At 40.0% G+C, this 27010-nt stretch overlaps 1 protein-coding gene across 4 annotated transcripts in view; it reads left to right on the forward strand.

The window, feature by feature from the left end:
- Positions 1-7941: 7941 nt before the first annotated feature.
- The window catches only part of BMP2K (BMP2 inducible kinase), a 121927-nt gene continuing 102858 nt past the window's right edge, over positions 7942-27010 (forward strand). For all 4 annotated transcript variants that reach the window (XR_011257814.1, XR_011257815.1, XM_069594441.1 and 1 more), the window contains exon 1: positions 7942-8688. Coding sequence is in view for 2 of the 4 variants with exons in the window: in XM_069594441.1 (XP_069450542.1) it covers positions 8529-8688 (160 nt within the window). In the remaining 2 variants the exon portion in view is untranslated. The remainder of the gene's footprint in view (positions 8689-27010) is intronic.

The following is a 27010-nucleotide window of genomic DNA, read 5'->3' on the forward strand; positions in this document are numbered from 1 at the left end:
TGCATAAATATAAGGTGTTTATAAAATCTCAGTAATTCAGATATATTGAATTGGTTGAATTAGTGTCACTTTTTGAATAGAGATGTGACGACATGAAATATTAATGAATGTTCTACTGGAATTGCTAATGATGGATTCTTCTGATGAAGAAGAACTTAAAACAAATCTCTTTTAAAAGGGAATGTGTTTACATTTTTGAAATTTTTATTAAAATGAGACATTGATGTTTCTCTTAGAGGTCATTATTTTTATCTGAGATGCACATATAGTGTACATTTCAATTAAAATTTACCCTGATGTGCAGGGCATTACTATAGAGGATAAGAATTAGAATTTTCATTATTAGAGAAACAGGGATTGACTACTCATTATGACTACTATAGGAAAGCTGATGGGTTGTAAGTGAGGAAGGCAACAACGGTGAGTCAAAGGGAAAATGTGCAAGTCAGAACAGAAGAAATGTTTTTAAAAAAAATACACGATGAGCATGAACACAAGAAAACATGCCTATACCCACTAGATTCAATGTCTGTTTGGTGTAAAGTTTGGATCTTAAGTCTTAACTCTGTTTTCCCGTGTGAGTACTACAAGGCTGTGTGCATGTGTATGTATCGGTCTGCAAAAAGCTCTATTTAATTAATTTTTTACGCAAAGGACAGCCAAGTTGCTAAATTAATTCTTTGTCTTTGAGGCTGTGTGTAAATGCTATCAAAATAAGTGATAAATTAAAAAATAATTGTTATGTAATATTATTTCAGTTTTAATTTTTTAAGGTTTTGATAGGCATTTTTTGTCATATTGACATAAAAAAGTTCCAAGTTTAAATGGGCCAAATTTATAGTTGACTAATCCTTTTTGGTATAAAATATCTCTTATAATAACTATTTTGCTTAAAATGTACTGTTAGACATATTTCAAAGACCAAGTGTATTTATATATGTGTGCAAAATTTTTGAGTTTAATATTTGTCAATACCAAATGACCATTTTAGCAAAAAGCTGCTTAAATATACACACATATGTCAAATTTATAAGTTTAGATTTATAAAAATGTACTAGTTTATGAAAAGGAAGTAAATGGGGACTTAGAAAAAAATATTTTATTTGGATAAAAATGACAAGAATTTTATTAAAATGTTAACCATGTTAACAGTAAAATTTTAAAAAATGTTAACAATAAATTTATTTTAGCTATAAATATTTTTTCCACTTTTGAGTAAAACTTTTTACTCAGGAGAGCTATTTCCTCTTGCGTCTTGTAGATGTTCTGACTTGCTACTAGTTTATCAGCAAACATTAGCTGGGTGTTGTCATAGTAAATGGGAAAAATGTTTTTAATCGGTCCCTATAAGTGGGCCCAGTGCTGTCAGCTGATAAGACAGAACAGAAACAAGGTGTCTGTTGAAGTATGAAAAATTAAAAGGTTAAAAAATTACACATCCTTTAAGAATGATTTCCTTGAATATTATATTTAGAGCAAAAGGCAAATTATATAATTGGATAAGGTCAACAAAAAGGAATTTATAAACATTATAACTTAAGAAGTGGGTACATAAAAATTTTCCATGTTATCTTGAAATATGCACCAAGGTGGTGTTTGATATTCCCCATGATGAAAATATGTGATAAAAAATTAGCTTTTATATAATATCGAGTTACACTTCACTAAGATTTTTCCAAGGAAAGATCTATAATAGGAAACCTCTATTTTACCTTTAAACCAAAGTACAGTCAAATTTATCTTTGTTTACCTATACACTGATCGATTGCAACTTTTCCCTCAAAACATCTGTCTTTTATTCCTTTCTGTGAATCTAAAATATAATTTAAAAAACACATTTCAAAATACCAATCCAAAGTGGCATTTATTTTCCAGGCACTTTGTTTAATTAAGTATTTTTTTATCCTTTAAAAAATTAAAAAAATTTATTTATTATTTTTGGCCGTGTTGGATCTATGTTGCTTTGCGTGGACTTTCTCCTATTGTGGTGAGCAGGGGCTACTCTTCATTGCGATGGACTCGCTTCTCATTGCAGGGGCTTCTCTAATGACAGAGCTCTGGGTCTAGCCACATGGGCTTCAGGAGTTGTGGCCCACTGGCTTAGTTGCTCTGTGGCACATGGAATCTTCCTGAACTAGGGATCAAAACCACGTCCCCTGTATTTGCAGTTGGATTTTTATCCACTGAGCCACCAGGGAAGTCCTTAGTAAGTATTTAAAACCTATAATGTGCCTGGTGTTGGGTTATTTATGAAATGGAAATAAACATGAAAACTATATTTTATTTGACAGATTTATATACACTCTGCAATTAAAGGACACAGTTATGTTAGGCTTTGCTTGAGGAACTGATCCTGTGGCCATAGAGCACAGCGAAAAAATATCCCCCACAACCTGTATTCTTCCTATTTTAAAGAAGAATAAGACTCAGGTGTAGAACAGCTAAGACACTTGGGATTTCAGACATACTTGACATTTGAGCCTGGCCTCAACCCCCTCACTCTACCACTTACTAGATTTTGGGCTAAGTTATTCACTTACTTATTCACATATTTATTCAAAGTTTTGAATAAATGTTCACTATAAGCATGTTAGGAGAACGCAATGGCAACCTGCTCCAGTACTCTTGCCTGGAGAATCCCATGGATGAAGGAGCATGGTAGGCTGTAGTTCATGGGGTCGCTAAGAGTCGGACATGACTGAGCGACTTCACTTTCACTTTCATAAGCATGTTACTTGGCTCTGGGTTTTAAGAAAACAATGTGGCTCAGTGCCTTTCCTTAAACCTCTTCAACGGCAGCAGAGGGTGACAGGCACGGCATGAAGCCTTTATAATTAAGTGATCTCTGTGGTTCTAGATGTCTGTGAAGTCTTGTGGGGGACACATGAGTCCCTTCTACCTGGGACTGGCAGATGGCAGAGGTCAGGAAAGCTTTCACAGGGACATGGCCCTTGAGTTCCATATAGTCATCCTCTGAATCAGGTGATTGGGAGAAAGAACAAGACATTCTATCTTGCGTGAGCCTTGGGGCCTAAAACAGCTTGGGAAGAAATGAAAATGGTTCAGGGTGGCTGGAGTGAGAGAGCTCTAAGTCAGGCAAGTAATACCTACTTCCCTTGTGAAAGGATCGAATACATACAGTGTTAAGCACAATGCCAGAGACATACTAGACGCTCAATAAATGTTCCTGTTCCTTCTTCAGTTTTCCCATTCATTATATCGCCTTCCAGCTTGAAATTCCGTGACTTACCATATTGCATGTGTTATTGTATGTTGGTTCATATATAGCACTATTCATGCATTGGAGGAGGAAATGGCAACCCACTCCAGTATTCTTGCTTGGAGAATCCCAGGGACGGGGGAGCCTGGTGGGCTGCCGTCCATGGGGTCGCACAGAGTCGGACATGATTGAAGTGACTTAGCAGCAGCAGCAGCACATTGTATCAATAAATAGTCTCTATCACAGATGACAGAAATATGGGTAAAATAAGAAGTGAATTTTGATAAGGGATTGATGCAAAAGCTGACTTTAGCTTCAACCCTTTCTTTCTCTGTGTTCCTCTATAGTAACTTAAAGAGTTGCTTGAGTAAATCTGAATATTGTGCAAATGCAGAGATTTAGCATCAGTTCAATACATGGGGACACGATTCACTATCTGTCCATAGGAATTGCCCACCTGCTTCCAAACCCAGAAGAGCTGTTTTTCTGTTCCCAGAAGTTTTGATGATCATAACATCAACCATACTGTCAGGAGATTTGAAGGCAACATCTCATCATTGCACAAGCTTAGAGACCATGATTTCTGTCCAGAACTTACTGTCAACTCTATTTCAATACACAATCTTTCCTCTCTGCCTCTGTTATGGCTTTGTACATGTCTCCTCCCATCCCCCAAGAGCGTAAACTCTGAAATCTTGACTTGCATCATCTAGTTACTCCCCCAATACATAGTGCTTTACCCATTGGAGATGTTCAGCGAATACTTAACTTTTCAGTATACCTAGTTAATCAGAAATTGTCACTTTATCATAACAGGGTTCCCTGAACTACGCACACTCTTGTTAAGTGAGTGATATGGCCCAAGGGCATAGGAGGGTATCTTATCACCTTAGACTGTAGCAATCGTATTGTTTATTGTGTGTTTTCAAGGAGAGTCTCCATGGTGGTCATTAAGAGCATTAGCTATAAAGCCATACTACCTGGTTTTGAAACCTGTTACTAGTCACAAGACAGACTTTGAATGTGTAACACATCTCTCTGTGAATTAGTATTCTTCTCTGTAAAGCAGTAGTAATTTGAAGTGTTATTTCACAGTGTTATGAGGAATTACTGAGTTAATATATGTACTTTTAAATAGCACTGGTACATTGCGAGTGCCCAATAAGAGTTAGTTGTTATTTTATGCTCTGCTAAGTTTTATATGAATGTAACTGGGAGCAGGGTAGTAGCTCGGCCACAAGAGCAAAATACAAAGGCTAACAAGAAGAGGGAGGGCAGGAACATATCCAGACGTGACTGTAATCCATTTCGAGGACAAATGCTTCCTGAGGCAGCAAGACATTCCTGACATGAGGTTTGAGCCTGAGGTGCTGTCTACCTGGTGGACTGCCCCCCACCCCCTCCCCAATTCAACAGGGTCAGGGATCAAAGTACCTCTCTTGGTGGTAAAGTTGCCTACTTCTTGCAGTCTTTTTTAAAAGCATGGTAAAAGTTATAGGAAAAATTCTATCACAGAAAAATAATTTATGTCACATGAGTCATTTCTCTTATTAAGAATATTCTTGAGCATCTTGGTATTTTAAGCTATGAGAGTGATCTTTCTTACATGCATATATACATATTTGACAGGTATATTAATGATGTTGAGTAGTCTTAACAGAGGATTTAAATATTACTGATACTTTAAAAGTATTTTTAAATGGATATACTGATGTGCATGTGTGCATGCACAGAGTCATGTCGACTCTTTGTGACCCCATGGACTGTACCCCACCAGACTCCTCTGTCCATGGGATTTTCCAGGCAAGAATACTGGAGTGGGGTGCTATTTCCTTTTCCAATATATATATGCATATGTTCTTTTAATGGGCTTTAGGACTACCTTTTTTTTGGAAAGCAAAGATACAGGCATAGGTATAAAGTAATTGTTAGGCAGGGAAGATAATTTTTCCTGCTAGTAAAACATAATGAGGTTAATAATGATTGAAGACACATCATCAAAGGAAAACATTGACTCGGGAGGAAAAATGATCAATCAGGCTTTGGAAGAGATGACTTATAAAAGTAATTAAGGCACTGGTATGAATAAGCCTTTTGGGATGAGCATACTTTGTTCATGCCAGTCTTTCTTCACATGTCTTTGAGAGCCACCTTAGTGCAAAAAAGATGAGAATCAAAGTAACAAGAAGCGTTATAACTTTCCAGTAGAAGACAGAAATATAACAATAATCTCCCCCACCCCCATCCATTGTCAAATTCTTTCCCATTTGAGGATCTCAGAATGCTTCATTTGGCTACAATGATTTGTTGACTTTATAGGTATACTGTAACATGAAACCTTGCAAGCTGGAACAATCTGGTTTTTAAAAATGTCTTTATCATGCGGCTAGTTTCCAACTATTTTCATTGCAGGGCAACTATAAACATTTGAAAGATTGACATACATATCAAAAAAAACCCCTGAAATGTAATTTTTTTACTTTTATTAAACTATTTTATACCTGTATTCTGTTAAGACACCTTGATGACAGTGGTTAGCATGGTCAGAATGTACCTTATCCAGTTTTTTTTCCTAGAGATTTTCCAACAGGAAGCCCAAGTGAAAGGAGTGCAAAACTAAGACTAGAATTCTCACTATAGTTTTTCCACTGATTAATATCTCATTTTCTGCCTACAAATTGGTTTAAGGACACTCAATTTTAATTTACAGAGTTGCTAAGGATGCAATCTGATAGTTAGTATCAACATCTTTTGGTAGTGTTTGTAAATGTTGGCATTCTTATTAGTAACACAATGTTTTTGCATTCTTGTCACAGACTATTGTGGAGTAAACAGAGATCAAACAATATTCCTATTTTTTATTATGTGTTTGGTGAAAAATTAAAAGAATATATTGCTTAGTGTTACCCATAATTTTTGAGATAGGGCCTATATCTTTAATGATCAACTTCCAAGTCAGAAGTCAGGTTATTTGGGTATACAGAAGTGATTTTTTTTAAACCACAGCAACTGTGGTAAACTGGCTCCCAAACTCATCACAGGAGCCTTCCCTTACTCTTGTGTGGTCATCACGTAAAGCCATATTAGGCCCAAACTTTCCATGTTAGGCTGACTGCAGTTTTGCCATTGTATGAAATAACGAAATTTCTCAGTTATTCAGCTTGAAAAACTATAATTCGAATACCATAGGAATGAGACTCCACAGTGAATCCCCACAGTTAGGAGAATGGTCTGTTTATTTCTAAATGGAAATCCCCCATTGTCACACCACATCAATGATCTGCATATAAATCTGACTTCCATAGAGCTGGAGTGTGCTTCAAAGGTCACATCTCTAGATGAAGAATCTTAGTGGGTTATGCAGTAAAAATGCCCCAAATCCAGAGCACTGTGTTGGCAGAAATAGCTTCTCTCGAAATAGCAGACGAGAAGAAAAAAAAAAAAAAGGAAGATTTCAAGCCCCAAAACTTTTGCCTAAGTACATTTCCTAACGTTTCTGCCTGTATCTCATTAAAAAGCTGGATTAAGAAATGGGGGGCGGGGCATGGTGGGGATAGAACCACAGTATCTACTTTCACAGAAGGTGCATATTGGAGTCCTGCAGACACAATTTATTTGGCCTACATTTAAAAAACTTGGGAAATGCCCTATTAGGGGTAAAAAAAAAAAAAAAAAAAAAAAACAAAAAAAAACCCCTAGATGTCTCCTTTACAAATGGAACGTTTGGCCACAGTGGGCCTGTATTCATTACAGGGTGGTGGTTCCGCGGGTGGGGATGGATGGGAAGTAGGGTGTATTTGAGAATGAACTCTGTGATTTCCCATTCCTTACCATTCTGAACGTCTTACACCAACGTTCACTTTGCCTGTCTCACGCCGCAGGCACTGAAATTCCTGCAGTTTATGAAATGGATGCAACGGGTCTTTTTTTTTTTTAATGGGCAAACCTCTTTGTTAAGGGGCGGGGTGGGGGGGGATGACTGGTTTTGCTTGCAAACAGTCCTAAATCTGTCGTTTTTCAACGATCTGAGCCTAACCTACTTTTCCCGAATGGCCCGAAGTATGAAACTAAGTATCAAAGGATGGCCCTCGCAGTCGCAGCTGTCACAAGCCAGCCATGTGACCTTGGGCAAGGCCGTTAAACTCTCTTGCCCAAAGGTGATGAAAGGTCTTGAAACGGACTGAATACCTGTTCTGAATACTTCGCAGGGTGGTTGCAGAGCACACACGAGATTCTGAAAGTACTTGTTTTTTTTTTTTTTTGAAAGTACTTGTAAGTCATTTATAAACCGCAAAACGCTCCCAGCACAAGCGGCTGTTACCGAGTGCGACACCACGGCTTTAGAAGTTAGGTTACTGAAATCCGCTCTAGTTCTGTGCTGCTCCCACCTCCCACGCTCGGGGGTGGGCGAGCGGAAGAAGGTTCTCGGGAGAATTTCTGGAAAAACGTCTTCGAAATGCAGGGAGAAAAGTCCCTTCACAGGGGTGAAGTTGTTGGCGGCATTTTTAAGCCCCCGAGTGACATACCAACCTCTCGCCGCACAGCCAGAGCCAAAACCGGTCCCCTGAACACCTCCCTGCTCGAAGCCGGGACCTCAGGAAACCGGCCTGAATCCTCCCAGCCAGGCCCCCCGACCCGGGATTCCGGACCTCGCCCTCGTCCCCAACCCCCACTATCGCCTCCCCCGTCCCCCCCTCCACGTGACAAGAGCCGGAACCGTCACTTCCGGCGGCGCAGGCAACGCGCCTGCGCGGGGCGCCTTGCCTCAGTGAGCGGTTGGCAGGGGCGCCGCGCCGCCAACGGCCGCGAGTGGCGGGCGGTGCAGGTTCGGCCGGGGCGGCGGCGGTGCGGTCCAGCGGGTGTGAGGCCTGAGTGGTCCAGCCCACTCCCCGGAGGGACCGGCCGCCCCGCCCCCTTGGCCCTCTCCCTCCCAGGCGCCCTCCTCCGGGGTTCGCGCTCCGGGCGCCTGGCGCGGCGGCGAGGGCGCCCGAGGCACTGGCGGAGGCGGCCGCGTCGCTCCCGCACTCGGGCCCGCCCCCTCGCGCCCCGCCCCGTCCCCGCCCTCCTCGCCGCCCTCTGCGGGAGCCCGGCAGCTGCAGCGGAGCCGCGGAGCGGGCGGCGGGGCCAGGGCAGTGCGCTCGGGGCGCGCGGAATGTGAGGCTCGGCGGGCCTCAGCGCGCACGGACGCTCGGACAGGCGAGGGGCGGTGACCCCTCGCGGACGCCCCGGCCGCGCACGCCGGGCCGGGCGCTCGCCCTCTCGCTCGCCCTTAGGCGCGTCCCGCGCCCTCCAGCGCGCCGGCGGGACCATGAAGAAGTTCTCTCGAATGCCCAAGTCGGAGGGCGGCGGCGGCGGCGGAGCGGCGGGTGGCGGGGCCGGCGGGGCCGGGGCCGGTAGCTCGTCCGTGGGGGTCCGGGTGTTCGCGGTCGGCCGCTACCAGGTCACCCTGGAGGAGTCGCTGGCCGAAGGTACGGGCGCCCGGGGAGGCTCGGGCAGGCAGGTGAGGGAGGGCTGGGGTGTGGCGGTAGCTTCTCCCGTTCTCTCCCGCTTCTTTCCGCGCCTTCGCGGCTCACTCTCCTGCTTTCTCGGCCAAGCCGGCGGGGGCTCGCGCCTAAGTCGGCTTTTCTCGCCGCCGGCAGCTCTGACCCGTGCACAGTTCTTTCAGCACGAGTTTGTCATTTTCACTCCCTCTTGAGGCTGGGAGATAAATAGGAAACGTCTTAGCGAGGGCTGCGGTGTCATGATTGAACCAGTGACTCATTAGAGGTTCAGATAGAGCAGGATTGGGTCTCCTGTCTCCCCGCTGTGTCTCAGTAGGCTGTCCTGCACTAGCCTCTCCACCCGCGCCGCAGGGCTCAGGACCCCGCAGCCCCGGGTGTTCCGCCTGGGTTTGCTCCTGCTCAGTCATCAGTTGAAAAACAATTTATTTCTGTCTGTGCGCGTGCTGGAGGTGATGCTTTGCCCCAGATTTCAGTCAGTGGGTTGCCATGGGGGAAGCAGGTAAACTTGAAGTCCGCTTTGTTGTTTAGAATCTTCTCTATGAGACCAGTCATATCCTTGCTGGACGTCTCTTTGATAGTACTTTAAAAGGCGGTAGGAAAGGTTAACTTTCACTTGAGAAGTTTTGTTTGGGAACTCTCATTATCTTTACCGGGTTATGTCAACAGTTGCAGGGCTGCTTACAAAAAAGTTTACTCTTTTTAAAAAAAGAAATCTTACACTTTAGTTTTGTGTATCGTGTATAATTGGCTTGTAGGAGATAACTTGTTTTGTCGCGTGTTTCACTGGCTTTTGAGTTTTTAATCGCAGAATGATATTACCAAAAAAATACTTAAATACTTATCAAGAAATAATTTGTTGGTGTGCTTAGTCCCTCACTTGTGTACGACTCTTTGTGACCCCGTGAACAGTAGCCCACCAGACTCCTCGGTCCATGGGATTCTCCAGGCAGGGATACTGGAGTGGGTTGCCATTTTCCTTCTTCAAATTTCTTGGTAAATGGCCCTTTTAAGTTCCAAGATTAAGAGAGAAGAAATCGAAGACAGTAGTTTTGGTTCTCTGAGAGCTAGTTGTTGATGTGGTTTGGAGACAGTAGACTGAGATTCCACTTGTGCTTTTTGAAATGCTGTAAACAATAGCAAATGAGTACAAGAGGAAAAATGAAAGGTTATTGTCTATAACATACTCTAAAGAGAAAGAAGATTTGAATGGTTCAGGGATGGATGCATTGTTTGGCAAGCCATTGCCCCTAGTAATGAGCCTGGCTGAATCTTAGAGAGGTGGGAGGAGGATCCTTAGCTTGTCAAATAATGAGTGTATGGTAATGGGTGTTGACAGACAGATTTACTACGCTGTGAAAGTTCCTATCGCATTATGTTACAGGAATTTCAAATGTTTTAGTTGTAGCTCAAGCTGAGGTTTTCAGAAGACATGGCTGTTAACTCGCATGCTGTACTTCTGTCTTTTGAACTGCAGTAACTAATTCAAGTGTGACTTGAGTAATATTACACTCACTTCATTTCACTAAACCCCAGGTGAGTCTTTTATTTAATAGAAGGAAATCATCAACATTTCATGAAAGTAGACTTTGGATTTGTAGCTTTTGCCACTGCTCCATGCATGTCCTGTGATTACTTCTGAGCAAGCTATTTTCAACAAAAAGTAATTTTGGAAAATGCAAATAAAAAATTTTCAAAAGGGGAGTGCTCAACCACACACAAAAAAATTTAAAAGAAAAATTTTTTCAGTCACTAATGTCACTGTTAATGTTCTGCTGCCTTTTGCCATAATTTGTCATTTCTTTTGGAAAAATCTGCAGTCAAGTGTTAGGAGGAAGCAAGCATTGAACCAACTCTTTTGAAAGATGGCACTCCTCCCACCCCCATCCCAACCCCGCCCCCAACACCCCCAGCTCCTGGACCTAGGCTTTTGGCCTTCTGTGGAGGGAAGGCTGAGTCCTTGGTCTTGTTCCCTTATGTATTTCTTTTTCCAGCACACACACAACTGAAATCTATATTCGGTTCACTCTTTGATTCTGACGATATATTGTCATTTCATATGCTTCATATTCTCTCTTCTTTCCAAATATGCCACAGTGTAGATGTTTAAGTACAAATGTGGTTTACATTCAAGAATGATCATTCCTTTAATTTACAGGTACATTTGCCCAGTTGTAAGATTATGGCAAGTGCTTTTGAAAAGGCGTTAGTGTGTAGAGCACCTGAATTGGGGAGAGGTTTACCATTGAATGGGAAAAAGGTAGAAGCAAAGATAGCAAAAAACACGCTTAGTAGGTTTTCCATTTTTGTTTTGTGTCAGTGTTGTTTAAATGGAGCCGGGACTCTGGATGCTGTGTCCTGCGTGTTTTGCCCTGCTATTGCTCAGAATGACTTCTGCAGTGTCTGAGTCTTCAGTCACCCTGGTGGGAGTGCTGGCTGTCTCCCTCCCTATGTACATACTTGATTCTCATTATTCATAGAACTTATGTTCTTTAAAGTTGTCGTCAACAGTGATTTAGCAAATATGGAATCATTGTGCCTAGGGTAAATACAGTGTTAGGGTACCACAAGTCTCTGCTCCCATTTTTGCCAATCAATATAAACCTTGTTTTATGTGTGTTTCTGTTTAAAGAACCTTGTTTAGTATGTATATTGTTCGTTCACTCATTAACATTGAATTCATGGCCAACAGTACTGTTCAGTTCAGTTGCTCAGTCGTGTCGGACTCTCTGCGACCCCATGAACTGCAGCACGCCAGGCCTCCCTGTCCATCACCAACTCCCGGAGTCCACCCAAACCCATGTCCATTGAGTTGATGATGCCATCCAACCATCTCATCCTCTGTCATCCCCTTCTCCTCCTGCTCTCAATCTTTCCCAGCATCAGGGTCTTTTCTAGTGAGACAGCTCTTCGCATCAGGTTTCCAAAGTATTGGAGTTTCAGCTTCCACATCAGTCCTTCCAATGAACACCCAGGACTGATCTCCTTTAGAATGGACTGGTTGGATCTCCTTGCAGTCTAGAGGACTCTCAAAGACTCTTTTCCAACATCACAGTTCAAAAGCATCAATTCTTCAGCACTCAGCTTTCTTTATAGTCCAACTCTCACATCCATACATGACTACTGGAAAAACCATAGCCTTGACTAGATGGACTTTTGTTAACAAAGTAATGTCTCTGCTTTTTAATATGCTGTCTAGGTTGATCATAACTTTCCTTCCAAGGAGTAAGCGTCTTTTAATCTCATGGCTGCAGTCACCATTTGCAGTGATTTTGGAGCCCAGAAAAAGTCTGACACTGTTTTCCACTGTTTCCCCATCTATTTCCCATGAAGTGATGGGATTGGATGCCGTGGTCTTAGTCTTCTGAATGTTGAGCTTTAAGCCAAATTTTTCACTCCTCTCTTTCACTTTCATCAAGAGGCCGTTAGTTTTTCTTTACTTTCTGCCATAAGGGTGGTGTCATCCACATATCTGAGGTGATTGATATTTCTCCCAGCAATCTTGATTCCAGCTTGTGCTTCCTCCAGCCCAGCGTTTCTCATGATGTACTCTGTGTATCAGTTAAATAAGCAGGGTGACAGTACTGTAGCTCGTGCCTAAATGAAGCTTAGCGAACACACAGATGTTCTCTGTGAGGGTCATCATAGCCTTCTTGCTCTAAGGAATGCTAGGTGGACAACATTTTGGCACTATGCTTGAGGGCTGTTTTAAACAACAGAATCGTCAGTAAAAAACACAAAAATGAGAAAAACATGACACTGTATAGACCTTGAAAAGGGCCCTTGCTTACAGTATGAGAGCTGAAAGAAGGCAGGGTAATACCTCGTTGATGCCAGCTGGCCTACTCAAAATTTTCGCCGATGCACAGTCTGCAAATGACTATGAAAGTGCCATTGTTTTGATTTTGAGATATTGTATTGATTTCAGGGATACAAATAAATTTTGGCAAGTAAGCAGGTTTACAAATATGAACTCAAATAATGAAGATCAGCTGTGTGTGAATATATACATACACAAAATGTTTTATATAGTATATATAATTTTAAAAACCTAGATTCTTAGGGGTATACTTATGTTGTGTGTTGGTGTAGTTTCCTTTCTGAAATGTTATATATTTCATATCATCTTTCTAGTTAAGAATATGTGTGTTGGAAAATGCTGAGAACTTGCACCTTTTTAGTTCTTGCTAAAAGTCGAAACAACTGATATGACAGGCATTTTCATGATTTTCCTCAACAGTTGTGTTTAGTTGCAGGAATGCAAGTTCAGTTTTAGGTTAGGCCGTAGAAATGAGCTAGAGCCATATGTAAATTTTAGCTTGAAACAGTATCAAATTGTCAAGCACATATAATTCAATGTCACCTTCCAAGTTTTTACTAAAACATAGGACCACTTTTGGATAACATGACTTCAGTCTAATCAGAAGAATTCAATGTTGATTGATAAGGGGAAGAGTGGGTTCTCCAGTAGGGGACTTTTCCCCTTAAATGGGGAGCAGTGTAGAGGGCAGGATACCATCCATAATTTGTTGACATAATCTAATCATGAGGTTATGGGGCTGGATAGGAACGATATTTTGAATATAATTGGGTGCACAGGACTTTCAGACATGGTCATGGTGGGAGGCGACTGTCAGAAATTGGCACTGTCAGAAATTGGAGGCCAGGAATTTACTACAGATTTCTGTAAAAGTAGCTTGGTAACTCTTTCAGAGTTAACTGCTTCAAGTAGGGTGAATTTAGCTTAGGTGCCAGTTAATTCTCATTGTTAATTTAACAGAAAGGTAGTAAAGTACTTCTGATTTTGCAATATAAATCAGTAAGAAAAATGATGGATTTAAGCATAATGTTTCATGCAGGAATTATCTGTAGCTACCCAGTAACATGTAAGTTAAAGTTCCTAAGAGAGACAGCGGAAGGGAAGGATTTAATAAAGATATCAACAACTGTTCCTATTCCCTATTTATGAAATGCCTTCTTTAAAAAAATGCCAAGCTCTGTACTAAGAGAACAAAACAGATATTTCTTTGGCCTTATGGAACTTGCAGTCTAGTGTAGATGATAAAATCAGTCAGGTTAATGTAGTTAGCAGTTTAGATAATTGTGACAAGAAAGCGTAGGGTTTTATGAGCAAATAACTGATTCAGTTTATATTGGTGGATTAGGAAGCCCCCTCCCCCGCTATTTTTGACATTTTAGCAGAAATCTGAAGTGTGAGGAGAGTTAAGTAAGGGCAGAGGTGTGAAGGTGGGGGTGGTGTGGAGTATGTCATGAAGAGAGAAATTCCTCTGTAGGAAAGTTTCAGAAACTGAAGGAAGTCCAGAGCCATCGACCGTAGTGAATGAATCACGTGAAAGAAGAACCGGGGTGGTTTTGGAGCGGTGACTAGGATCTAGGTCTTTGTATGGCATGTTGGGTATTTAGATTTTTATCTGAAAATGCGGTGGGAAGCTAGTGAAGGATTTAAATTTGGGCCGTGACATGCTCTCATCTGTGTTTTCGTGAGCTCGTGGTGTTTGCTCTGTGGTGACTGTTTGAGAGGTATACAAATTAGATGATTAGTTAAGAGGGTGGCAGTGGGGATGGAGCCTAATGTTACTAATGCTTGACTGGGAGGACCTGGTGTGGATTACGTGGAGGTGGGTGTTGTAGGAAGTGTGAAGAATGACTTGGTTATGCACCTCTTGGATGGAGGTGCTTTTATTGAGGTGGGAAGAGTAGAGAAGGAACAGAATTTGGGGGCTGGGTGTGGAGATTGGAAGAATATCCAGTAATTCCGGACATGTTTAGTTGAGAAATCTGGGAGGAAATACTTGTCAAGTGGGATGCTGAGTATATATGGCCTGGTACTCAGCAAAGGTGTTTGGGTTTAGAGACAGGTACTTGTGATTAGTGAGCATTTATTTGACTGTTATTTTAAGCCCTGGGAGAGGATGGGTGAAGGAGAGCGTGTAGAATGAGAAGGGCAAGGCTCTCATGAAGGACTCCTGTGGAACATTGGTTTCAGACATTAGAGTTTATTAGAATCATTTATTTGGAGAGCTTGGTAAACCACAGATTGCTGAGCCTGACATCCAGAGTTTGATTTTGTATGGCTGGTCAGAGCCCGTAATTTTCATTTCTACCAACTTGCTCATCAGTGCAGATACTGCTGGTCCAGGAAGCATGCCTTGAGATTTAAGAGTGGGCAGAGACTTCAAGGAGCTGCCAGAGGCAGAGGAATACAGGAGAATCTGATGCCTTGAAACTGAGGAGTGAAGGGAGGGAGGGAACAGTTGTGTTGGTGAGAAGTCATCTTACTTGGTTACATTTTTTTGGTCAGGCATTCATGATTATAATGGGCTTCCCTGGTGGCTCAGGTAAAGAATCCTCCTGCCAGTTCAGGAGACAAGGGTTCAATCCCTGCATTGGGAAGCTCCAAGATCCCCTGGAGGAGTAAATGGCAACCCACTCCAATATTCTTGCCTGGGAAATCCCATGGACAGAGGAGGCTGGCAGGCTACAGTCCATGGTGTTGCAAAAGAGTTAGACACAACTCAGCAACTAAACAACAAGTTGATGATTGTGCATGCTTAGTCATTCACCTGCCTTATGAAACTTAGCTGTGATTATTTTCTGGTAATGCTCTTTGCTCCAGCCACAGTGTGCTTCTCGCCTCCTGGTTCCGGGGTTGAATCTCCTGTTTGCCTTTCACTCTGCCTCTCTAACCTTAGCTTCCTAACTGCTGGCTCTGATCACTCCCTTCTTCCTGTGGACATTTGTAGCTGTTTGCTTTTTCTTCTCTTATCACATTTAATCTTTTGTCTTGAGATACAACTATGTAAGCACTTGCAAACCGGTGATTAATTATTGTTCCTGTCTCAACGCCCCTAGCAGATAGTGAAATTCTGGAGGCAGAAGGACACTCCATTAAATGCTTTTTGTGTCACAGAAATTGCCTCACCATAGGCATTCAGATACTTTTCAAAGGAAATGATTTTTGACTTTTTTTGGGAAACCAGAATTCTTCAGTAGAATTTAGAACCGAATTTGCAAATTAAGAAGTACCAGTGGAGGACTCTTTAGTTCTTGTCCCCTCAGAGGTCTTCTGCTTAGTCCTGGGGACCCTGAATTTTCTACTTTTGGTGAAGACACATTTGCAAATTGGCATTTCATTTAGCTTCCTTGAAACAGCAAAGAAAGAATAACGTGGATGCCCTCTTAAGTCACCTTTCTTTGTTGACGTTGTATTTTTCTTTATGTAGCAAAAGTGGCCGAGTTAAAAAACAGAAAAGCATTTTTACATGCCATTGTGAAATTGTTTTATATTCTGCAGTTGATTTTAAGTCTTTTTTTTTTTTTGGATGGAGAGTATTTTGAGGACAGAGTCTTATTTATTTATCTCTGTATCTTTAGTTCTGTGCAGTAATTTTCAGTTGATGTTGAAATAAACTGTCAGGAAACATTGTTTGCTTTTCTGTAACACATAGCCTATACCTAGTATGAAAATCAATAGGTAATGTGTGATATTGACAAGATAATTTGTGACAGTACCTAACAGTGTATGCCAAATCTCTCAATAAATATGGATTAATTTCTGGTTCAGATTTAGTTGTAAGCTTTCAGTGAAATTTGATTCTGGCATTGTAGTAACTTGCTTTTAGATTAGGTGGTACATTTATCCTGAAGTAAGTGTCACATGTTTGTAAAAATACCAAATCATTTTGATCAGATAATTATATGGCATTCAGCCACATATAATTTGTATGTTCCTGTTAGCTATATAGAATTTTGACCTTGATAGCAGCATGTGCTTTCACAATAATGTGAAAGTAATTTGCAGCAATGGGTATTACATAGAATCTTGTTAACAATGCTTCTGTGTTGGGTTATGTTATCATTGTAGGGACACTCCTAGGATGTAATTTTGATCACTGATATATTTTCTTTAGATGTGACACTTTATTCAAGGACAAGATACTAACGCTAAATTTCCAGTACTTCAACAGTATGTAGTGGAAATTGTACATTTGCCTCCAGTGTGTGTGAGCTCAGTTGCTGTCATGTTTGAGACCCCATGAACTGTAGCCTGCAAGGCTCCTCTGTCCATGGGATTCCTAGGCAAGAAAGTGGAGTGGGTTACCATTTTCTTTTCCGGGGAGCTTCCCAACTCAGGGACCAAACCCACGTCTCCTGCATTGGCAGGTGGATTTTTTACCATTGAGCCACCTGGGAAGCCCATTTATCTCCAGTAAAGGTGCTAAATTGCACTGATATGTCAAATTTCTGTGATTTTAGCTGTGGTCAACTTTGTGGGGTTAGTACTGACATTTTCATGTTGAGCAAATTGGAAAGGTTGTCTTCGGTTACTTTAAAAATAATGGGAATAAATTAATATTTGTTAGTATCTTTCCATTATGGAGTTCGCAAGAGGGAAAAATAGAAAATTGGTGTTAGAAGTATTAAGTAACATATTAGAAGGTAGAATTGATGTCTGTCCTTACACTGATTCCTGATCTTCTTTGGTATTCTTTACTGATCTTGTGTATTATCTGGGGTTCTCTTTCTCCCCTTCTCTCCTGTTTTTTTTTCTTTTGATGTCAAAACTCAAAGTAGAACATACATATTTATTAGAACACATTTGATAGCTATCAAATGATTAAAGCCTTGATCTGGAATTCTGAAATTAAGAGTCTGAATGGCAGTTTCAAAGCTGCAGGAGGTTTCATCTGCAAGGGCTTGAGGCTGCTCATTCCTTGATTTTTATCCTGCATCCATCTGGTGAGCCATTTATGTACCCACAAGCCACTATTTTTAGGGGACTTGGTTGGGACGTTGAGTGGTTAATGACTGAGCTGTTTTAAATAGTTGGGTGCTTAGTTAATTTGGAGATTCTCAGTCTGTATGTATCATGTTTACAGTTGAGATCAGTCAGCACATTTCTGCTAAGTTTCAAGACTTAGGAAAGTGGTTGTCAGGCCTTTTATAGAGGGCCTTTTTAATGGAATTTTGGGTTTGTCCTAGAATTCCAGTAACCTTGAGGGCATAGTTTGGGATGTAACCTTTGGAGAGGCACTTTGCAATGGTATTGTTTTAAAATGTGAAATATTTGTTGCTACTAGTTTTCCTGTTTTTAATTAAATTTTGAAATGGTGCCTTCTTGGAGACAACTATTAAAAAAAAAGGTGAAACTTGGAAGTTAGACCATTTGCTAATCCCAGTTAATACCACTAACTCACATTGTGACATTTTGACCTCAGTTTCCTCAAGGAGAAAAATGAAGTGGGTTAAGATAAATCTGTAACATTTTTTTCTGTTTTGAGTTTCGCTGATTCTACCTGTGTACCTGAATCTTACTGCTCCTGCCAATAAGAGAGGAGCATGGGAAAGGAGGGCTAATGATGAGCAGTTTTAGGATTGAGACCGTAATGAAAGGATTGTGCATGGTTATCATACATTTGTGTTCTTTGGCAAACTTCAGTATAGGGTAGCGATTTATTTCTTATTACATGGTATAAAGCTATTTCTTAAGCATTGGAAAGAGTCTTTTATAAGAAGTTACCTTGCGTATTAGCCTCAAGGTAGAGGACTGATGCTCAGTTGAAATAGCGTGGCATTTCAGAGCCCAGTTCAACTTCAAGGGCTGAGGCACCTTAGTTGCTGCTTTTGTCATTTTAATTTGTTATCTCCAAGTGAGTCGTTTATATGTTTTTTGAAGGGTATCTGGAAGTAAAGAAACTCGTTTTACAAATGTTTGCTTACAAAGAATATATGAGGAAGGGTTATAGTAATATTTTCTCTGAGCAAGTTTATGGCCAGAAAGTTTAACTGTGTTATGTATGAAGAACTTGTTACTTTTTGTTTCCATTGCTGTCAGCTCTAGTTTGGGTCCCTACTACTTCTTAAAGAAATACATTCTCCTGTGGGCTGTTCCTCCCCTTTTAGGCTCTTTCCTCATCAGAGCGACTCTAGTCTTCCTTCTAATTGTTCTGGAAGTGGGCTTCTGGTTTTGTCACCCTCTTATTTGCTTAAGCAAGTGAAGTGCAGACTCAGTGCTCTGGGATTCAAGGTCCTCTGCAACGTGACTCCAAACCCCTTTCCACCTTCATCTCTCACTCCTCCCCTGGGTGTATGTCACGATTGCACATGTGCTTCTGTCTCCTACGCTTCTTTCATGCTTTATCATTCCCGGTTTTCAGATGCCGGCCTCTCCAGGTCTGTTGAAATGGGATCTTGCAGGACTCATTTAATATACAGTTAATTAATTGCAGTCTTTATTTTTCCATGAAGCCTGTGTGCCACCAAATGAGTGCAGTTATGTCTTCCTTTGATGCCTTGTGTAGCAACTGTTTCTCATGTTGCACTTACTTTACATGGCTTTGTTCTATTCCAAGAAAATGGCTGATAAAAAGTTTCCTCTACTGCAAGATTTTTTAATCCTTTTTAGCTCCTTTAAAACTTGGCTTATATTCATCATTTATCTTTTGCAGTGCTATACTTGTGATACAGGTAAGAGATTGAGGTTTTGAACTGAAAACAGTCCGAAGGCCTGTACAGATTTACTGTTAAACAGTCAGATAGCAAACTAGACTTGACGTATCCTGTTGTTCAGTTGATGTTTAGGAACAGATTGGCCCTATTTTTCAAGTTATGTCCCTTTATAGAAATTAAAATAAGTAGATGCATTTATAATAATGTAGGTACAGTATTGTCTAGATAGATGAAAAAACACAACCAGATTAATTTTTGAATTTCTAGCCTGTTTTACTTCTGTTATGATTACACAAATAGTGAGTGCATCTTTGTTTTGTGGGTACTGCGTTGCTCTTGTTAGGTATGACTCTCAGAAATATTCTAGCGTAAACTCCCCTGACCCATGTCATCTTTAAGAAAGCCACGACTGTGGGACAGACAGTGAGCTGAAGAGGCCTAATGTATGTGCTCTGAGTAAGGAATCTTAAGGAAGTGTCAGTGTTGGAAATGATCAGATGGCTAAGGCTTTCCCTTCAGTGACTGATAGTACCGAGGTTTAAAGTGACAGCTGGAATCTAAGAGAAGGAGAGATTAGCAAGAGGGGCATCTCCTTAATGCTCTGCTTGAAGGAACATATGATTATTTCTTTTAAGGACCTCTCTAGTTAGTCTGTGATGTTGGAGGTGCTCATTTTCTACCAGAGAAGCTTTGCATTTTTGTTGACTGGGAAATTTGTAAGCCTTAGCATAACAGATCAGAGGGTAGCAAATGAAGTCTTTATGCAGTTTTCTTAGTAACTCATCATTACCACCCTTAGCATTCTTGTATTTCTTCTTTGGTTTTCTGGAAGAGAGGTTTCTAACACACTCCTTCCCTTGCCTAATTGCTATATTTACTTGTTTTCCTTAGATTGTGTGTGTGTGTGTGTGTGTGTGTGTGTGTGTGTGGCTGAGCCATTGTTTGAGCTGATGGGGATTTTTACATACTTAACTATTGTCTTTTGAATGAGGTGGTCAGTGGTTAGTCTGAATTTTGATATTCATTCTGGAATCATTAAGATATTAGTACTTACAATACAGTAAACTATTTTACTTAATGAATGTTGTCAGGACTATTTTTCTAGGGAGTAGGATTATGCATCACTGACCATGACCCACTTTTTCATTCTCTTTTCTGCATAACAGAATCTCTCCTTCTGAATATTAATGGTCTGTCTGTTCTTTGTGTAACAGCAACAAAAAAGATGCCACTGGCTCATGATCAGTAGGACATGGATTCTGAGTTATTTTTCCAGAAGTAGGATGAGTATGTGTTCAGCTGTGCTTAGGCTTTTAATGGTCTGTTTTGTGATCAATGAGAGAAGTTTGTAAAACAGTTAACTAGTGCTGTAGTGCAGAAATGTAGACCTAAAAAAGAGGATTTGGTTTTCCAACTAGCCTAGTTCAAATCCTGGTGAATAGTTAACCAGACTGTTAAATCTTTGTTCATTTTTTATCTTTTAATAAAATATTATTAATAACATTTTAAGGATCTCAATTCAAATTGATAGTTATATGTATGTATTTAAAATCCAGTGAACTAGCTGTTACAGCTTTGTTTTTTCAGCTCACTGAAGTGGGGACTTGAGAAGTGTTGCAAATCCATGGATTGAAAGAGAAAGCATGTGTTTGTGTATGGCATTTTGCCCATAGTATCATGGTAAAAGTGAGTTTGCAAGGTGCTGTATGGATCCATCTTATTCAGAGTTGGATGTGACTATTTTGATGGCCCATAAATTTCTAGCATGAGAAACTCCTGTTTACAGAGTTAAGGTTCAAGTGTGTCCTCACTTTAAAATAGTAGCTGTGTTGATAAAGGTTACAAGTATTTTAAAAGGTTACGGTGGGTCATTATGGATATTCTGAGGTCAATTCTATTGAGTTTTGGTTTTTTGGAAGACTAAATATAGGGATGGAGTGGTGGGTGGTGTACAAGAATCTGCATGAAGGCAAAGGCCTTCTCAGCTTCCTTCAGAGAATATCCCCAGTGGTCTATTAATTGGAGTTGGTGGTGCTGGACTGACAGTCTATCTTTTAAAATGCTAGAGCCTCATTAAATCTCCTGTAATTGCAGCAATTATCCAATTTTAGTTCCCTTATTTAACTATGAGAAAATAGATTAAGGGATGAGCCCTCAAAATCACACTGTTAGTGTTGGTTGTGGAGGGCAGAATTCAGGTCTCAGGACTTAGCACTCTTTCCACTGCATGTGGGCTCTTTAATTGGCACTTGTACACATTCAAATTTTGGCCTTTGGTTGGAGTGGGACTTTGAGCAGACTTAAGAGATCAGAGGACTTTGAATATTTTGGAGGCAGCTGGAGTATTAATGGGTACCTGAGGAGTCTGAGGTGGAAGGAGGTATTCCCAAACATGTTTGAGTTAAAGTTTTTTCACTTCGCTCTTTGCTGAGGCCATGAAACCATTTGTTGCAGTTGTTTAAGGTGTCAGAATTAACATGAAAAGGTTTAAAATTATACCTTCCCCCAAATTAGTCTTATCTCAGTTTAGAAAGATTCAGCCCTGAGTGAAATAATGTGTTTGTGAACTGTAAAGTAAGATAAAATCATATTACTTTAGCGTCTTCTTGTGAATCTCGCTTTGCAATATCTGGGACCTCCTGGTAGGGAGGAAAGAAAGTGAAAAGAAGAGAAACAGATGAATTCTTACCCCCTACTTCCTTCTGTTCCTAGTGTAAGGTTATGGGAACTTTAAAGCTTAGAGTCTAATGTGCTATAATATCAAATCCCCTTTTGCATTTCATTTAACCAGTTTGTGCTACATGTATTCAAAATAGAAAAGACATGGGATCTTTCAAATTTTTATCTTTAGATCATAGCATGTATACATTTGTCTTAAACCTGAAAATACTACACTTCTGAGTCTTGGTAGGAAATAAGATCATGTGACATCATACGAATTTTCTTAAAAATGACATTACTTCTGTGATATATGTGGCATATTTTTATACACATGCAAGTGAAAAGTTGGAATAGTCCTTGATCTATGAGTTAAAAATATTAAAAGAAAATTTCTTAATATTTTTTATTAAACTATGGGACTTCCCTGGTGGCTCAGACAGTAAAGTGTCTATGTACAATGTGGGAGACCTGGGTTCGATCCCTGGGTCGGGAAGATCCCCTGGAGAAGGCAATGGCGACCCACTCCAGTATTCTTTTTTTTTTTTACTTTTTTATTAGTTTTTTATTTTTTTAATTTTAAAATCTTTAATTCTTACATGTGTTCCCAAACATGCACCCCCCTCCCACCTCCCTCCCCACAACATCTCTCTGGGTCATCCCCATGCACCAGCCCCAAGCATGCTGTATCCTGCGTCAGACATAGACTGGCGATTCAATTCTTACATGATAGTATACATGTTAGAATGCCATTCTCCCCAATCATCCCACCCTCTCCCTCTCCCTCTGAGTCCAAAAGTCTGTTATACATGGCTGTGTCTTTTTTCCTGTCTTGTATACAGGGTCGTCATTGCCATCTTTCTAAATTCCATATATATGTGTTAGTATACTGTATTGGTGTTTTTCTTTCTGGCTTACTTCACTCTGTATAATCGGCTCCAGTTTCATCCATCTCATCAGAACTGATTCAAATGAATTCTTTTTAATGGCTGAGTAATACTCCATTGTGTATATGTACCACAGCTTTCTTATCCATTCATCTGCTGATGGACATCTAGGTTGTTTCCATGTCCTGGCTATTATAAACAGTGCTGTGATGAACATTGGGGTACATGTGTCTCTTTCAATTCTGGTTTCCTCGGTGTGTATGCACTCCAGTATTCTTGCCTGGAAAATCCCATGGACGGAGGAGCCTGGTAGGCTGCAGTCCATGGGGTCACTAAGAGTCGGACACGACTGAGCAACTTCACTTTCACTTTCATGGGACTGTCACCATCATTATCAAGAAACATTTGTTTAGTGTTCGTATATTTTTAAGTAGAGGTTTTTTTTTTGTTTGTTTAAATTGAGATAGAGTTGATCTATAACATTATATTAGTTTCAAATATACAACATGAGTCCACATTTGTATACATTGTGAAATGATCACCAGGATAAGTCTGTCTATCACCACACATAGTTACAAACTTTTTCCCCTCTGATGAGACGTTTTAAGATCTATTCTCTTGGCAACTTTCAGATATACATACAGGATTATTAACTATTGTTACATGCTGTACATTACATTCCAAGCACTTAGAGCCTTTTTAAAGCCAAAATACAACCATGCCCATCCTCCATCTACGTCTGATATGGGTCTCTCCTTTACTTATAACTTCAGACTCGCCCCCCAACTGCATTTCTACTTGTGCCTTATTACTTATTCTGTCTATTCAACATATCAGCCTGTTTCTCTCATTTTAAAAGACAAAACAAAAATAAAGGTTTCTCACGGTCTTTTGTGTGTCTTTCCTTCTATCACTGACTTCTGAAAGAACAGGCTTCAGTAATGGTTCTCAAAGTGGTGTTTGTGGGCTCCAGGGGGATAGGTCCTCAGAACCTTTTGATGGGGTCTATCAGGTCAGAATTTTCATAATACTTTTAAGACATAATTGCCTTTTACACTTTATTGGCATTTTCATTGACAGTTTGAAAGCAATGCTAGTTAAAACCACTGTAACACGAATCTACACGGTTGGCCCCAAAATGTATTAGTCGTCGTGTTCTTCACTGTCACACGCTCTCAGTTTTGTTTTGTTTTGTTTTTAAAGCTGCTTTCTCTTAATTTCTTTGATGCAGCTGTAAAAAGTCTTTTCTCAGTCTCAAAAGTACGTGTCTTTGTTTTTTTTCTTCTGGTTGTGGTAAAATATACATAAAATTTACCATTTTAACTATTTTTTAGTTTATAGTTCAGTGGCATTCACATTGTTAGGCCATCGTCACCACTATCCATTTCCAGAACTTCTTCATGTTCCCAAATCGAAACTCTGTATCCATTAAGCACTAACTCCACATTCTTCCTTTTTCCTAGTCCCAGTAACCACTATTCTACTTACTGACCCTATGAATTTGACTATTCTAAGTACCTCATATAGCTGGAATCATACATAATTGTCCTTTTTTTATTGGCGTGTTTGACTTACCATAACATTTTCGAGGTTCATCCATGTTGTAGCATGTATCAGAATTTAAGTCTGAGTAATCCATGAATGGAATGTCACATTTTGTTTAGTCACCATCAGTGGACACAGTTTGGTCATTTCCACCTTCTGACTATTGTGAGTAACGCTGCTATGAATATAAGTGTATAAATATCTAGTCAAGCCCATGCTTTCATTTCTTCTTGGTAATGGACCCAGAAACAGAATTGCTGCATTATGTATGAATGATTCTATGTTTAATTTTTTGAGGAATTGTCATCCTGTTTTCCATAGTGGCCAGCTATACCATTTTAAGTTCTCATGTCCTCACCAACACTTGCTATTTTCTGTTTTGTTTCTTTTTAAAATTTTATAATGACCATCCAAGATGGGTGTGAAGTGGTGTATCATTCTGGTTTTGATTTGCATTTTCCCAAAGATAGGTGGTGTTGAACATCTTTTCATGTGCTTATTATTGGCCATTCATAAGTTCATATCTTTTTAATATCATAAGTTTAATATCATTTAAGAAATGGGAAGTATACATGAAGCACCTGCTGCATGGTGAAGTTTATGGTGGTATAATTGAGGAAGAGCGCTTAGGTGATTCAGTTGTGTGCTGAACCTTCTGCTTTTTTCGTGGAACACTTATTTTTCTTTGAAAGTGATTGATAAACTATGGTTATTCATTTAGATCTGGATATTTGGCTCACATTTTCTCAAAAAATGAAGTGAGACTGTCACTTCAAGGAAAACAAGTGTTGTTAATGACAGAATTTGATTTTTCGAAAGAAAGTTACAATTTTGGAAAACTTGTATCTGCCTCTGTGAACTTGATAGCTTCCTACTGCCTAAAGGCTTTTCTCAGGAGATAGGTGATAATGTTTCCAAATACAATTTTTAAAAAGGATAACACAATTTCTTAAACTCGGTTAACTGTTATTTTCCTAATACATGATGTTACTAATATAAGATTGACCATTGGGTTTTAATGTAAGCATGCAAAAAATTCAGTGATGTGGTTTGAGATATCATGTTGGAGTGACCTTTAAGAAGTGAGTAATTGTTATGTTTTGCTACGATAGCAGAGAAGAATATCCATAGGTATGTGAAAGGACTATTAAAATAGTCTTTGATCTTTACTTCATTACAGCCTTATGAACAGGAGTTGTGATGAGGTGTCTGAGGGACTGGTGACAGCAGGGAAGTTTGAAAGGAATATTCGTTTGGACTCGAATAGCTGGTTCACTTTAGAGTGCGTGCGTGCACGTTCAGTTGTGTCTGACTTTTTGCGACCTCATGGACCGTAGCCCACCAGGCTCCTCTGTCCACAGAATTTTCCAGACAAGAATACAGGAGTGGGTTGCCATTTTCTAATTCAAGGTATCTTCCCAGCCTAGGGACTGAACCAGTGAACCAGCATCTCTTGCATTTCCCGCATTGGCAGGCAGATTCTTTACCAGCTGGGCCACCAGGGAAGCCTGGTTCACATTAAGTGTATTAACTTTTTAAGAGTAATTTTGAGGAGTCGTATTCTCTAATATACTGCTTCTCAGACTCTCAGTAAGTATATGAATCACTTGGGGATTTGTTAAAAAGTAGCTTCTGACTCAGAGCATCTGGGGTAGGGCCTGGGGTTCTACATTACCAGCACTCTCTTAAGTGATGCCAGTGCTGCTGTTTCCACAGGTCACATTCTCCTTTAGACAGTCTCCTAGGAGAGGGAGAGAGAAAAAAATACCCTCTGAAGTGATCAGAGCAGTTCATGATGAATATCTGTTTTATTAATGGCCTTCAGATTGATCATTAGGAGACAACAGGACTAATGCAGGGATTCTTAAGTTTTACCTGGGGTGCTGTTGAACAGATTTCTGGACATAAATCCTAGAGATTTAATCTTCGGTTTAGAGATCTTTTGGGAAAACATCAAGTTTAATAAGCACTCCATATAATTCTGTTGTGTTGGGATTTTGATTGACATTACTCAAAACTGCCTGTTAACTTGGGGTTGAGCATATTGATATTATTGAGCATTCCTTTCCAAGAGCATAGCATCTCTATTTTATTGAAGTCATATGTGTAAGAATTACTAGAAACCTTGTTAGATTTTGTTTGAAAGAAACAAAGGATAAGGGGACATAGTACTTGTTGGGTGCCTGTGGGAAAGTTGCCTAGACTGTTTGAAAGGCTGATCTTTATTACACAGGTCCTTTAAGGTCAAGGGGGACAGTGCATTAATTCATTTACAGTTTATGGGGAAAATTTTTAGAAATACTGTTGGTATATATAGAACCTCACCATGGAAGGAAATAACTGGTTTTACTTCTTTCCTCAGCTTTCTTTCTATTGCATTTCTATAAATTATTTCACTTTGAAAAGAATTTGTTCTTAGAAAAGCTGTGATCATATCCTTTCAAAGGTATGACTTTCTGACAGATTACTTCAGGTGGGAATATTTTTAGGAAAGTTCCAGTGGGTATCTGAAATCTTTTCCCTGAGAGTTTCACTTTAGTCATTGTTAACCAGAAGTGCACATTATTATGCTCTTTCAGATAAAATATGTTCGAATATAAACCTACATGTCTTAAAGATCCACAATCTGTATGAGAAAACTAGTCTTGGTATCAGTGCTTTTAAGACAAAGCTTGTTTTAATTTTTTAATAGTACTTGTTCTGAATGAAATTTGAAATATCTTTTTATAGAC

Source organism: Ovis canadensis, chromosome 6 (assembly GCF_042477335.2).
Source record: "Ovis canadensis isolate MfBH-ARS-UI-01 breed Bighorn chromosome 6, ARS-UI_OviCan_v2, whole genome shotgun sequence".
NCBI classification, from domain to species: Eukaryota; Metazoa; Chordata; class Mammalia; order Artiodactyla; family Bovidae; genus Ovis; species Ovis canadensis.